Source organism: Aspergillus ruber, assembly GCF_000600275.1.
Source record: "Aspergillus ruber CBS 135680 unplaced genomic scaffold scaffold00008, whole genome shotgun sequence".
NCBI classification, from domain to species: domain Eukaryota; kingdom Fungi; phylum Ascomycota; class Eurotiomycetes; order Eurotiales; family Aspergillaceae; genus Aspergillus; species Aspergillus ruber.
Window position 1 is genome coordinate 29,597 of NW_024467304.1, and position 14,922 is coordinate 44,518.

Consider the following 14,922-nt stretch of genomic DNA (forward strand, 5'->3'; position numbering starts at 1 on the left):
TTTTTTTTTTTTTTTTTTAGGAATAGGGGGGGGGGGACGTACAAGTTTTCTTGCTAGCACTTCCAATTGGCTTATCATCATCGTCCAAGACGATACATACCTCATCCATCAACCGCACCTGCTCCTCATCATATCCCTCAAGTTCATTGCCCTCACGCGCTGTCGTCGTCGAAGCAGTTGGGAAAACCTCACGAGCGAGCGAGGTGTCCACGTCGGGGAAAATCGTCGCCACGTTCTCTGCGGTGATCCGCGTCACGGTCTCGGTGGCACTCATTGCTTGGTTTAACTGACTCGACCGACTAGAATAAATTCTGTTGTTGAATCTGGGGTACGGATAAGACTCGGGGAGATGGAGAAGGCCACCAGTCAATAATAAATCCGCCCGCATCGCGGGGCGGTCAACACTGGCAAAATCACATCCAGAGTTTAGGGGGACAAACAACGATGTTGTGACACAATAAGGATTTATTCTGGGTTTGTTATATGGTCACTGGCAAATAGTATCTCATTCTTTGCTGCAATGGCTGGTTGTGTTGTGAATATCCAATGGCGGGTTGGGCATAAATGCAACATCAAATTCAGCTGAGGGGAAATGGCAGCATTGCTAAGAGGGATATGTGTTGACTGTTGTGGTTATGCTGTATAACTTGGGGTTGGGAATTGGCCTATCATTGTGGTACTTCATTGTCATCATAAGCGTCAACATTCCGTACTCCATACGGAGGATAGCACTTCGTACTTGTGCTGACAGGTTGTGCTCCGAGATACAGAGTCGACGGCTCGAAGAGGGTAGTTCTGAGTTATTCTATCTAGTGATTCAGATCGTCAACAGGATCAATTGAGTCCTAGTTCACATGCCATGGATACGACCTCGTGTCCGGAGTACTCCGTAAACACTCCGTACATACTCCGTAGAACGAAGCATACAGTAGCCCAGGTAGCTCAAGCCCAGCTCAAAAGTACGAATATAACGATCCACTGAAGACTGACATGGACTCCGAATGAGTTGACTTCAAATCCCGAGTCGGAACACTGAACAAGCACTGGTTAGGCTTGTCCACAGAGTACTCGCCCCGTTCGTCTGGTGATTATTGGTCAGACTAGGAGATACCCCGTAGTTACTCCGTCTCGTATACGTGCGAAGTTCTCCGTACAAAGCACTGCACAAGCACTGTAGCACTATGTACGGTCATCCGTACTCCGTACTTGTACGGAGACTGACTCGAAAGTGCGATCTTCAGAATTCTGCAAAATCATCGGATAACGGTCCGCGATGGCCTGTGTGTTCTGGTACCTGAACTGCTGCCCCCTGCCTGCCCGGGGAGGAGACAGCTGAAAGAGGGGTAAAGACAGACGGAACAAAGAACCAAAGAACTAACCATCGCGCGCTTGTTCTCTGCATTAAATCAGTTTTCTGATTCGGAGATGGGTCGCGGATCGAATTTCAGTCTTCCGAGGTCCTCCATTCCTCTTTTCTACAAGGGAGGTCCTTCTGTACTCCATTCATAGTACTCCGTACAAGTACGGAGAATGGATCCGTCAGCCGCGCGAATCCGGCCTCGTCTTTGGAGGTAAAGTAGCGTTGACAAGCGTCAAAAAACCGCGCGCGCCGAAGGTGTCTTACCCTGTTGAGGATAGAGGTCCCCCATTGTGGAGAGACTGGAGCATGACTAGCTCAGGACGGAGGAGCGTTCCGGGACTCCATCGGAGATAGCGATTGGCGTTTGTTCCTGTACCGGATTCGTTTTAGCGGAAAGGCTGTGGATCCCCATCCGAAAAGTTCGACTCGGGAAAATCTGCGTATTCATTCCGAACCGAATTAATCCAACAAAAGGACGAGATTTTCTTTTCTTTTTTTTTTTTTGGATTATTCAATGCTTTTTTTGTGTGCTCCTGAGTGTCCAATAATGCATTCTTATTCTGTTCAACGGCCCATCGCCGTGCGTGGCAGTTAACGACTGGCTCATCGGCACTTTTCTCGTTCTCCACCGTGACCACGAAAACAAGAACCGGTGATCTCTGTGCTGCTCGCGGTGACGTTTTCGGTAAGCAGTACGGAGCACGGAGTACGGGGAAAGTTCTGAACTTCATTCCTATCCGGCGTCTGTCGCAAAATGCCCGTCGATCCTGGATGCGGCTTTCATCGACGGGTTCTGGTCCTGAGTTGGACCCATCTCGCACCATCTTTGGATAGCACGACTCGCAAACCTTGGTTGGGACCCATCCAAGCGACGGACGGACCTTAAATCTTTCCCGGACGGCTAAAAAGCCTGTCAAAGGCACCCTATCCATCCTTCTGCCCATCACTGAGTCGACCTGAAACAAGTGGTCGCTAGCAAATTCAGTATGAAAGCCGTGGGTAAAATGTTATTCAAATCTATCAAAATCAAATTGTGAATCATGAAACAAAAAAAAAAAAAAAAGTCTGGCACCAGGCCATAACATGCTGTCCAAATCGGTGATAATACAACCTCCGGGGCACTTCCGCTGTTAACCAATGCAGGTATATGGTTCCGTATTTGTCAAAACCGAAGCGAAACAAGAATGACAAAAAAACGAGAGAGAGAAAAAAAAAAAAAAAAAGGACCTCTAGCCTCAAGATGATCTCAATCAAGGGCTGATCATTTAGGCCCCTGCACCAACGCCTAACTCTATCCCCCAAAATATGCTGAATCTAGAAGGGTTTCCAAAAATGGCTGTCAAGAACGAGAACAAAAGAACAGAGAATGACCCAAACATGCCTCCAACTCAACCAACAAAAAGTAAACAGCCTCCTTAGTCAAGAATGCCATGGACCTGTCTTTCATGGTATCTCATTCCAATGAAGATAGAAAAATAAAGGGTGGTTAGTTCCTTGCCGAGGTACGTATTCGGAGCAACGTCGGAAGATGGGGGTAAGATTGTTAGTGTCGTCTTGCGGGTCGAACATAGTGGCCACCAAGAAAGCCAAAAAAAAAAAAAAAAAAAAAAGGGCCCGTCACAATGTAGGTCGTTACTATATTCATTTGCGGAATTTTTTCGACTCTCCCGGATAGTCATACCAAGTCATCAAAAGAACATCCCCCGATTAGTGAGATTCGGCATTTGATTCTCTCGGCCGCGGCCGCGGACGAGGGTTCCGGTCCAAGTCTGTCTAGCTTCCAAGAATTCATTTGGAGGGTTTGGGGCCTTTCCGGCTGCATCCATCGGTTCTGTGTCTGAAAAAAAAAGTTCTTGGTCAGTGCCCACGCTGGTATGATGGTAAGGTAATTAGTCGAAAGTCATTTGTACACACCTGGACAGCGTGTCGTGTCTCGTGAAACGACGACCACACTGGTCACAACCGAATTTTCGTAGTCCTTGGTGAATCTGTAGTACATCCCAAGTTTTAGTAAGGATCAACTGCTGATTTCAAAGCTAGGGACACTAACGCTCTCTATATGCCGCTTCCGATCCGTCTTCCTTCCGAAGGTTCGACCACACAACTCACACTGATAGACACTCTTGCGACTTGGGTCGTGTCTCTTCTCGTGCTCGCGACGGTTGGAGCGCCGGGTAAACCAAGCCCCGCAAATGGAGCACTGAAGGCCGCTTGTAGCGCGAACGCTGGTCATGCGTGGCTTCAATACCGGAGGGGACTTGGTGTCGTCTCTGTCGGTGCTTGAGGCTGATAGTGTCGGCTGTCGTTCAGTATTGGGGGTCTCGGGGGTATTTCGAGATTCCTGTTTAATTTCGACCTGGTGGTCTTGTTTATCGAATGGCCGCTGACTGTTGTTGGTGGTGGTGGTGGGTGCTGGTAGCTGTGGGTCAGAAAAGCCATCGTTAAGGACGACCTGTGGCATGGGCATCATCATCATCATTGTCGATGCTTCGAATGGATTCCTATCCTCAGGAATCACAGGTGGACTCCAGTATTCAAGCGGCTCGTCTTTGATGAAAGTCTCTGGTGGCGTAGTGATGTCGGAGCGGGGTGTGGTCGACCAGTACCCAAAAGGCTGGCCTGAAAAGGTACTGTGATGGTCTCCCCGCTCCATGACAGAACTGTAGCTGGGCGAGGCACTGAGTGTTTGGGCACTGTACAAGCTGAGGGGAGATGCGATCTCATGATAGGGTTCGTATGATGATGTCGTCGTCGTTGTCGAAGGATATTGCCCAGCCTCCAGGATGTGCTCTTGTCTCTGCTGCAGGGAGGCGGAAGGTATGGACCAGCCAGTCGTGGGGAGGGTTGTGTATGTTTCGGAAGGCGGACAGAGCCTCGAGTGATTGGGATCTGATTCGAATCCACAATGAGCAATGCCCAACCCAGTGACAGGAGGATAATCAGTGTAGCGAGCGGACACGGGGGAAGAGTCTGATGGTACGGAGGAAGCGTAGGGATCGAAGGCCATATGGCTTCCGGACCAGGCGCGGGCTCGAGGTGAGGATGGGGAGAAGGAGTTCGGGGACCAATCCATGGTGAAGCGAGCGTATTGTTGAATGTTCGAATGTTCGTCTCGGGTAAACAAGCAAGAGAAGAAGTAAAAAAGTGATGAAGAAGTAATAGAAAGATGATCTATACAAGTTGAATCTATAGGTCACCAGTTTAGAGGCGAGGGAAGAGGCGTATATAAAGCCACGGAAGGTTAACAGCAGGGCTGCTGGACGGGCACAACCGCCGCAAACATGGATGACTGTGGCTGATGAAACGAGAGACCAAATAGGAAAGCAGCCATAAAACGAGAGGAACGATGACGATGGATAACAATGGAATGGAGAGAGTGACCGCCTGGGCACTGCGCGATACAGCAGTTAAACGCCTGCAAAAAAAGACAAGGCAGAATCGGAAGAAACGGAGATGTGTTGAAGCGGTGGACGAATAAAAAAAAAATAATAGACAAAATAAGAATAAAAATAATAAAATACAGAATGGGAAATGGAATAAGTAGAAAAAAATAATAAAAGAATCCGGAGATTACTGTAGAAAATAAAAAGAAGAGGGAATAAAAAAATACTAATAAAATAAAAATAAAAATAAAAAAAGAGAGAAAGAGAGAGGGAGGAAGGAAGGAAGAGGGGTGACCAGACAGCTGGAGCCAGACAGGCAGATAGGCGCGAGTGACAGACAGTAGCCAGGTAGCCCGACAGCCAGAACCGGGTCCAGACGATGCACGATGATTTAGCGCCGGAGAGAACGACAGAAGGGAATTATTCGGGTCATCCGAAAGGGCGTTGACGATTGATTCATTAGGGCAGACGATCACAGCCACGGGCCCTATGGATACAGGACTGGGTTAGCATGATGGCTATACACAATTAAGGAACACTGACAGCCAGTGGTTGTCTTGTACTATATGCAAATATACACAGATCATATCCAAATATCTAAACTATGATCTGTTTGCTGTAAGTATTTCTGTTTTTGTTTTGGCCCTGATGCACCGTACATACAAAACGGGTTTAGCCCTGACCCGGCATTCTGGTAACGTCTTGGCAGTGCGTGTCGCCAAAATGCATTTATCCTTGTTAGTTTGTATTGTTAATTGTTGGTTATGTTGATTGGGATAACAAGGAGAAAAAAAAAATTGACTCATTCACAGCGGATAATGACAGCTGGGCTCTGCAGACAACGGTTGCCAATTTAGGAAGGAGCAAGTGCTTTGGTAGAGCACTCTGTAGTGCTCACAATTTGTATACAATGTACAAAGTAGACATAAGACATCTATGGATATGATTGGATCATATACTTATATTATAGTATACTGGTAGTATACTTTGAGTATTCCAAATAATAAAGTGATGGGTAGAAGTATCCATGGTACGGAGTATGGAGCACCACATCCAGCCTCCACGGTTTGTGCGTATCCATATTACTCTCCGCTGTGGCCCGTCCGCTCCCCACTATCAGTCAATTCTTCCCCTCTTCTCCTTCCTTTTTCCGGTCTTCCTGAGTCATTCTGCCATATCGTCACACATTCCTACCATCACCACCATCAGTTGGTTTCGAGTCTGCTCCGTATTCAGCAGTCAATGCCTCCTCCGTACAGCCATCAGGGCAACCACCCGATCCACCTGGGTGCGCAACTGATCCACCTCGTCGATCACATCCGTCAGTTCAACCACATCTCGACCGGTCTGTTCCGGTGCTGGTCCGCGCGCTTCGGGTTGTCCTCCCGCCTTAGTTTTAGTCCTAAATGCCCTACCAGGGTCGGGCCCTAACGCCGTCGGGGCTTCGTCCCTATCTATAAGCGGGTCGTGGTCGTAACAGTATCTTCTCGTACTTGTGCTCCTTCGTCTTGTTGTAGGGGTGGCGATGGGACGGTGTCGTCGGATGGCTTCGTATGCCCGAATCGAAGCGACAAATGGGAGATGTGTAGCACGGAGTAGGAGAATGCGAACGCGACGGATAGACTCTGCAGGTAGAAAGAGCCGCAAAGGTCGGATGCACAAAAGGGGGATCAGGTTCTGTATTGCATTGTGATTGTTAAAGAGGGTCCAAGTGTGACAGGTTGGTACCCGATATGAGACAGCAATCTACATGGCTCGAAACAGTGGAATAATACTAACCATTGGTGGCATGAAGTAGGTCAGTCGTCGAGAATTACTGCTTTCCAGCACGTAAATAGATAATCTAGTCTTCGGTGTCAGCGATTGGTCCATTGAATTCCAATTCTTTAATTCCGCTCCCGCTTAGTACTCAACTCACTGGAAGAGATATTCCTCGCGCGCATGCGACAGCACCTATCCCGGTTAGCTACATATTTCTGTTATAGCCACGGGATGATAGTGACATACACCCTCCAAACTCATACTCATCAAACTGACCAAAGAGGAAATTAACAGCAAATTCGTCATGGAGACGAAAATCAGCCTGCGAGCATCATTAGCCGTTTTCCCCTCCAAGGACTGGCCACCGCATCCCCAGAAACTCCATCTGCATAGTCCACGCCACAATGGATTCGAGAAAAGAAACGTGATCAAATCCGTATGCGACGATATTCTTTCACACAAAAATAATAAAATGCAGATAGCAGGTAAGAAGTGGCGCACTTACATCAAACCGTAGCCGAAGATCGGGGAAATCTAAGCACATTAGCGCCATCCTCAACGACACACCACAGCCAACCAATCTCCGGACAAATTCCAACCCCGATGCATGACAGCGAAAATGTTCAATAAAATATGCACTTACATCATGAGCAATATCCTATGTGGGCCAATCGATCATGCATTAAGCCACCGTTAGTGAAGAGCTCAACGTGCATCGACAACCAACCAATTTTGCCCGGAATTTGAACGATAGGAAAAGATGCTACGAGAGGAAAAGGGCAGTGAACGCACAAATCCCAAGACGTTTGATCTGCCTTGCGTTAGTATTTTCGTAATGTTAGGATCTGTGTGGCGTTTTTTTTTTTTTTTTTTAACCGCGTACCCAAAGAACACCTTGACCAGGATCCATGACATTTGTCGAAGAGTCAGTCGGTCTCGCGCCAGCATCGTGAACGTTGTTAGGAACCCTGCGAGTGATCAGCAATGGTTGGTATAATTGTCTCTCCACCATGTGGCGCCGTGGCTCAGCAGGTATAGAGTCTCGGGTCTATGCCCTGTACGACTCACTCACCTAAGTACAGCACAATAACTACAGGGATGAAACGGAAGAACGCTTTGGTCTAAAGGGCTCGAAAGTCAGCCTTACTGCTCTCTTGTGCGCTATTGATGTAACTAGGCGTCGGGTACCATTTCTTTCAACACCGGTATCTATGCATAGAAACGTCAGTGGACGATCCAGAAAACGTTCGGACAGGCCGTCGGGCATACCAGACTTCCAAAATAAGAATTCAGACTAACGAGCGAGCAGATTCTGTATTGCGGTCAGTTTACAAACGCCACTAAGCCTTGTCGCAGCCGAACATACCTCGGAACAAGGAACAATGCTTCCAAAGATAGAATATCAAAGGAGATGTCCGTAATACCATCACTCTCCTTTGCCAGTCCCACAACTCCTAGCACTCCATTAGTGAGATGCAACTAACATGACCAGTCCCATGGCACAGAGCACAGTTCAGCTGGCTAAGAGACAGCTGAATGCTGGCGAGGCACAGTGACTCACTTGCAATAACAAAGGCAAGCCCCGTGCCGATGATTCCTAAATTCCAGATCTTCCAGAAATCCATCTGGTAGAACGCTACCCCTGCGTCGGTCATCCCACTCAGCTCGTCGTATGCGAATGCGGCAATCCAGATATACATCAGGGTCTCGAAAACGCCTATCCCCGTGGGCTTTCTTTCTACCAGGACGGCGTAATAGAGGCACAAGAATGAGACGAAGAATCCGGCCTCAAAAGCTTTGCGGTACAGAGGAACTCTCAATCGTGAGTATGGGTCTGCTGTTCTATGAGGAGTCAGTCTGTTGACAATGTCTAGGAGTATCGAAACATACTTTTCGTTGAAGAAGTGCGGTCTCTTTCTTGAATGCACGCTCAGTGAGTCCCAGAATACAATCTCACCATTCCAGATATTATCGATAATCTTTTGGACAACCTTCTGACTGAGAAACTTCTTCGCTTGTGCTATAGTCGCAATCTCGAGAGCATTCAAGCCAAAGAATAGCGAAAGTCTCGCATAAAAAGGATCCTCAGTATCTCCAGCATCTTCGCCCGAGGGAACATCGTCACTTTTCCTTCCAAGAAAGCGAGAGATATACGAAGATCTCCGCAGCGGTGTCCTTTCAATATCATGCGAAGTACCTTGTTCCCCAGTTCTGAAGGCAGCTTCTCTTTCATCCAAGGAGAACGAAGCAGATCTACGCTGGGGACTAGGAATCTCCCACAATAGATACTCGATTTCTTCATCCTGGGTCAGATGACAGAGGAACTGCCAGGCTATATATTCGCAGGCGAATCCACGGCTCTCGTTCACGGCCCAGTCTGTATCACCAGTGTTTTCGAATTGCCATTTTAGGATCCTTGTGCATGTTAGCTGATTACTTCAAATGTCGGATACGTTCTTTCCACGTACATCAAAGCAGCAATTATTAATGGATTGCGCGAGTTGTCCGCCAGGGAATGTACAAGCAACCGGATATCATGACCATGAGGTGACGACCTCAATTGCTCAAATGTATAGGAGACCTCCGGAATTGCCTGACTCAAGTAACTAGTCATAATTCAGTCAGACTATCGACTGTGTAGTAATGGATGATCTTACTTGGATAGCTTTCGAACAACATCAACGAGTGTCTCATCATCCTCAATAACCGGGATATCCGGTTCCTTCTCGGTTGGCCGGGCGGATATATAAGAAGATCTCAGGCTTTCAGAAGCCATGGAGTCCTGTATATCTCAGTGATAATAATACGATGTGTCTAGTCGAAATTAGCAGGAGATCTCGGTTGTAGGCAAACTCCGCTTACCATAGATATATATCTGCTGTTCCATGTAACTGGGGTTGGGTTAGTGAAGCCCCAAGAGAAATTACCTTTTCGGCAGCAAAATAAAAGCATGAGGTCAGAACTTTACTAAACTGAAACAAATACCAAGAAACACACGCCATGCAATGCTTATATCCCTGGCGTTAGTGCAATAGTGTTCCACCAAGTGATGATGAACTGTCCTCGAGTTTCACCACCAAAATGTATTCGACACCAAGACGCTTTATCAGTCTCTTATCCTCCAATAAGATAAGCAATAGACAACCATTCAAAACGTACAAAAATCTACTAAGACTAATCGATCTCAAAGAATGCCATCACACACTCGCCTCACCGCCTCAGATTACCACGTGATTTCATCCCCACGCGTCATCGTCTAACTTCATTCGTCTCCAAGTATCCATCATTTAGTACGACTCGACGATAACAGGTGTCACTGGTTCAATAATACCCGAGACCTGGTTATTGCATTTCATCAAATTGACCATATTCCTGCTGGTCCCAATGTGGATGATGACCATTACCATCCATCCCTCTACCCCCGTGAGATGAAGTGCCATCGACACCATGGGACAAGGATACTCCCTGACAACCCTTTCGGCGGGTTCAGCCGGGATCGATGTGCCCGAGCTGTCCGACCTGGTGTACGAGAAGTCGATGGGCGGGGGCCGGTTCATGAAGAGTATCCGGGCTCGGCAGCGGAATGGCCTGGTTTTTGTAAAGGTAATTATGAAGCCTTATCCGAGCATGAAGCTGGAGCCGTATATTAAGGCTATTAATCGTATGTCTTCTCACTCTCTTGGGGATTCCTGAAGTGGTTGTCTGACAGTGGCCAGAGGAGCGCAAGCTGCTTGCGGATGTGCCAAATTCGTTGAGCTACCAGAGAATCCTGGAAACTGGGACAGGTGGTTATCTTGTTCGACAGTTTATTCACAGCTCTTTGTATGACCGGATAAGGTACGAGCGTGATTGATCCTAGTATTCCAGATTACCCCGCTAACGTGGACAGCACTCGTCCGTTCCTGGAAGACGTTGAGAAGAAATGGATTGCTTTCCAGCTGCTCTGCGCTCTCCGGGACTGCCATTCCCTGGATGTCTTCCACGGTGACATCAAATCAGAAAATGTTCTCGTCACGTCATGGAATTGGCTCTACCTCTCGGACTTTTCGTCCTCTTTCAAGCCAACATTCCTCCCAGAGGACAACCCAGCAGATTTCTCGTTTTACTTCGATACATCTGGGCGACGGACATGTTACTTAGCTCCGGAGCGGTTCCTTGAGACCGGAGAAGAACCGGGTAGCAGGCATGTTAATTGGGCCATGGACATTTTTAGCGCTGGCTGCGTGATTGCAGAACTGTTCTTGGAAGCACCAATATTCACTCTCAGTCAAATGTACAAGTACCGAAAAGGCGAATATAGTCCGGAACATAGCCAGTTGGCCAAGATTGAGGACCCGGAGATTCGGGAATTGATCCTTCATATGATCCAGCTTGAACCGGAATCGAGATACTCCGCAGATGAGTATTTGAACTTCTGGAAGAACAAAGCATTCCCGGAGTACTTCTACAGCTTCTTGCATCAGTACATGTCTCTGATGACAGATCCATCCTCTGGCAGAGCGCAGGTGGACGCTGAGTCGGCGAATAGAGGAGAATCTGATGACAGGATAGAACGCGTCTACTTGGATTTTGATAAGATCTCTTATTTCTTGGGGGAACCGTCCAAACCGCCTAAGGATGGCTCCAACCGTATCGATTCCAGGCTTACTGGTAGCATATTTCCTGTGCAGCTGGATCTGCCGCATTACGGCCATCCAGTTTCAAAGTCTGAAGGATTACAGACGGATGATGGGGTGCTGATATTCTTGACGCTCGTGGTGTCTAATTTACGGAACACAGCCAGAGCATCCGCTCGTATAAAATCCTGCGATATTCTTCTGGCCTTTGCAGAGAGGTTATCAGACGAGGCAAAACTGGATCGCATTCTTCCTTACGTCATGACCATGTTGAATGACCGGACAGATACGGTAAAGGTTGCTGCTATCCGCACTCTTGCTCAGCTTCTCGAGATGGTCCACGTGGTATCTCCTGTCAACGCCTATTTGTTTTCCGAGTATATCTTCCCCAGGATTCAGCCTTTTGTGTCCGGTTCCAGCGCTAACCCCAGCCCCATGGTTCGAGCTGCATATGCATCTTGCATTGCATCATTGGCGCAGTCCTCTCTCAGATTCTTGGACATGATTCAAGTTTTACGGTCCGACGCGCGTTTACCAGCTTTGATTCCAGCTGGAACAGAGCCGAGATGGACTGAAGATGCTACTTACCACAACTTGTACGATGTTGCGAGGATTGACCTCCTTGACTACTTCGAGGCCCATACCAAAGCCCTTCTCACGGACAATGATGCATCTGTCCGCCGTGCCTTCTTAGGGTCAGTGTCTAATCTCTGTATTTTCTTCGGCAACCACAAAACGAATGAGGTGATTCTGAGTCACTTGAATACTTACCTCAATGACCGGGATTGGATCTTGAAATGCGCCTTTTTCGAGGCCGTCATCGGCGTTGCAACTTACGTTGGAAGCACTAGCTTGGAACAATACATTTTGCCGCTGATGGTTCAATCCATGACAGAACCGGAAGAGTTTGTGGTGGAGAGGGTTCTTCGCTCTCTCGCTGCGATGGCAGATGTAGGACTGTTCCAGCGGTCGACGACATGGGATCTTCTCAACATTACTTTGCGATTCCTGGTCCACCCGAGCATTTGGATCCGCGAAGCTGCCGTACACTTCCTTGTTAACTCGACCAAGTTTTTATCCATTGCTGATAAATACTCGATCCTCACGCCGATGATTAAGCCCTTTCTCAAGTTCAACATTGTGGGATTCACGGAGGCCGAAATCCTCGATGCATTGAAGAAACCGATTTCGAGGAACGTGTACGATATGGCTTTTATTTGGGCATCCAAGGTCGAGAGAGGCGTCTTCTGGAAGTCGACCAGTCGTGATAGTTTGTTTAGTCTAGGAGGCAGTGATAGCTATGCTGCTCGAAGCCAGAGACACGCTGGGCTCTCGATGAATTCGCAACCAAAGAACGAAGAGGACGATCAGTGGCTGTCTCGATTGAGGGGTCTGGGAATGAGCTCAGAAGATGAGTTCAAACTGCTCGCACTCCGCGGATACGTTTGGAGGGTATCAATGCGCCAATCAAAAGAAACAACTGCCGAACCGACTTTGAACGACGTCATCCCCCTCACACAGTACGGAGTTACGCCGCAGACGGTCTTCTTCGACAAGAATCAGAATATCAACCCCCGGCGAGGCTCAGTGAGTAGACCTGATAGCGCCAGAAATGGGGAACAGCGGCCGCATACAATCACCGATGCGCTGCTCGATGCTTCAACTACGATTGACAGTGCACCTAATAATCGACGCAAGCACTTGCGGTCAAGAAGCCAAGCGCAGAAAGACACAGCTACGCTGGCAGTCCCGCGACAGGACAATATCCGAGGAGAATCTTCGGCTGCGACATCCCCGATGGCCTCGTCACCAGGTGCTCCTGGGTCACCACCTTCCTCTGATACCGAGCAGAGAATCCTAGGGAGCCGGAATAGTCCCAATAGCCCCACACAGGATAATAGCTCATTGTCACCGGCTGATACAGACCCCGTACTGAAGAACTTGGGCGGTGTGCAGCGAAAATCGAGTGCTATGAGTCTATTGAACCGCAAAGACCAAGTCAAGGCCGATGCCGAGACTAGCATGAGCTCTGCTAATGCGGTTGGCAAAGTTGATTTGCCGTCACAACGGGAACGACAGCAATCACCCCTTTCACTCACGCATGAGAGGAAACCGCTCGAGTTCGAACCGCCACAGTTCCATGCTAATCATTCCTACGGGGGAGACGATCCTACGGTCTTACGATTACTCGACAATGTTTTTTCGGAGAACTATCCCACCGACTTCTTCGATCTGGGTCCGTACGTCAAGGAAGTAGATCCGCGACGCCCAATCAAAAAGGCTAGCGGCCAAGATGCAAACAAGGTCTGGAAACCAGAGGGCGGGCTCGTTGCCATATTCGGCGAACATAGCACTGCTGTAAATCGCATTGCAGTGGCTCCAGATCACGCATTTTTCGTGACTGCATCGGACGACAGCACTGTCAAAATCTGGGATACCACCCGTCTGGAGAAGAACCTGACCCCAAGATCCCGCCAGACCCATCGTCATGCCCCGGGGGCGAAAGTGAAGACATTGACCTTTATCGAAAACACCTATACTTTCTTGAGTGGAGCTACCGACGGGAGTATCAATGCTGTCAAAGTTGACTATCATAATGTTAACGACACCGTCCGGTATGGCAAACTCCAGCTCGTCCGTGATTACCAACTCCCTACGGCTGAAGACGGGTCTCCGGAATACGCCATGTGGATGGAACACTTCCGCGTCGACGCACAGTCAACTCTCCTGATCGCGACCAACACATGCCGAATCTTGGCCTTGGACATGAAAACCATGCTCCCAATCTACTCACTCCACAATCCCGTCCACCACGGCACACCAACCACATTCTGCTGCGACCGCAAACACAATTGGTTACTCGTAGGTACTACGCACGGAATCCTAGATCTCTGGGATCTCCGCTTCCGCGTCCGCCTCAAGGCATGGGGTCTCTCAGGCTCAGGACCAATCCATCGAATACAGGTGCATCCAACCAAAGGACGGGGGCGATGGGTATGTGTCTCCGGCAGCGGAAGCTACGGCAATGAAATCACAATCTGGGACATTGAGAAAATTCGCTGTCGGGAAGTCTACCGTGCAGATTCCCCAAGTACGAATACCACCAGAAATGGCACGCACGCCCACACAATTGCCGGCACCAAAGATTACGAAGCCTGGCACGTCGATGGTGATAGACCAGAAGGCATGCTAAGCCGCTTCGCAACGACCGGTCCGCCATCTTCGGGAATGGAACCCTCCGGCCCTAATAGTGCCAGTCCAGCTGGTATCTGCGCGCTGGTTGTGGGATATGACTCGCCCGACGACGGCAAAGACAACGCACACGGCACGCGCTGCGGGTTCATCGTGTCTGCGGGCTGTGACCGCAAAATCCGCTTCTGGGACCTTGCTCGGCCGGAATTCTCGTCAATCGTCAGCGGCTTAGACCCCGTGTCTGAGAATAACGGCCTAACAGGGAAACCGCGATACGAGCTTTCCCAGCCAAGTCCCAATATTTGTATCACCGCGGAGTATCTGCCCAGCAGTAATTCTTCGGCTGGGGCAGGTAGTAGTGCCGGGACCGGGGCAGGAGGCGGGAGCAAGAGCGGAAGGAAAGGAGCGAGTGGACGTCCGCCACGGAGTACGGTGATTAGTCTACAGCAGCAGCAGTTGCTTAAGAGTCATTTGGACTTTATTCAGGATGTGGCGGTATTGAGGGTGCCGTATGGGATGGTGATTAGTGCTGATCGGGCTGGGATGGTGTATGTATTTCAGTAGTGGCCTGGTTAATAATGATGATGAATATCTATTCAAGTTCTCGTTT

At 48.8% G+C, this 14,922-nt stretch overlaps 5 protein-coding genes across 5 annotated transcripts in view; 1 reads left to right on the forward strand and 4 right to left on the reverse strand.

Annotated features, from left to right (window-relative positions):
• The window catches only part of idi1 (isopentenyl-diphosphate delta-isomerase IDI1), a gene marked incomplete at both ends in the record, with an annotated part of 1,136 nt that extends 862 nt beyond the window's left edge, over positions 1-274 (reverse strand). The window contains one exon of the mRNA XM_040784055.1: positions 43-274. Within this exon, the coding sequence (XP_040640030.1) occupies positions 43-274 (232 nt within the window). The remainder of the gene's footprint in view (positions 1-42) is intronic.
• Positions 275-1,637: 1,363 nt separating this feature from the next.
• Positions 1,638-2,726, reverse strand: EURHEDRAFT_350136 (uncharacterized protein). Its single transcript, XM_040778432.1, has one exon. It carries the CDS (start codon positions 2,302-2,304, stop codon positions 1,747-1,749), a length of 558 nt encoding a protein of 185 aa, XP_040640031.1. The 5' UTR covers positions 2,305-2,726; the 3' UTR covers positions 1,638-1,746.
• A 247-nt stretch (positions 2,727-2,973) lies between these two features.
• On the reverse strand, positions 2,974-4,911 carry EURHEDRAFT_385207 (putative C2H2 finger domain protein (Ezf)). Its single transcript, XM_040779646.1, has 3 exons — positions 3,411-4,911; positions 3,275-3,348; positions 2,974-3,197 (listed from the first exon to the last, which is right to left on the reverse strand). The coding sequence occupies exons 1-3, from the start codon at positions 4,431-4,433 to the stop codon at positions 3,149-3,151; spliced, it is 1,146 nt and encodes a 381-aa protein (XP_040640032.1). The 5' UTR covers positions 4,434-4,911; the 3' UTR covers positions 2,974-3,148.
• An 845-nt stretch (positions 4,912-5,756) lies between these two features.
• EURHEDRAFT_410860 (uncharacterized protein) lies at positions 5,757-9,384 on the reverse strand. Its single transcript, XM_040781466.1, has 17 exons — positions 9,367-9,384; positions 9,162-9,318; positions 8,973-9,110; positions 8,395-8,919; positions 8,066-8,346; positions 7,871-7,958; positions 7,774-7,816; positions 7,693-7,713; positions 7,577-7,625; positions 7,388-7,472; positions 7,297-7,315; positions 7,148-7,162; positions 7,010-7,038; positions 6,751-6,826; positions 6,662-6,696; positions 6,523-6,586; positions 5,757-6,420 (listed from the first exon to the last, which is right to left on the reverse strand). Exons 2-17 carry the CDS (start codon positions 9,278-9,280, stop codon positions 5,983-5,985), a joined length of 2,025 nt encoding a protein of 674 aa, XP_040640033.1. The 5' UTR covers positions 9,281-9,318; positions 9,367-9,384; the 3' UTR covers positions 5,757-5,982.
• Positions 9,385-9,951: 567 nt separating this feature from the next.
• Positions 9,952-14,876, forward strand: EURHEDRAFT_453175 (ubiquitin-binding serine/threonine protein kinase VPS15; the record flags this gene model as incomplete). The annotated part of the gene is made up of 3 exons (XM_040784100.1): positions 9,952-10,165; positions 10,221-10,341; positions 10,394-14,876. The coding sequence occupies 3 exons, from the start codon at positions 9,952-9,954 to the stop codon at positions 14,874-14,876; spliced, it is 4,818 nt and encodes a 1,605-aa protein (XP_040640034.1).
• Between the last annotated feature and the right edge of the window lie 46 nt (positions 14,877-14,922).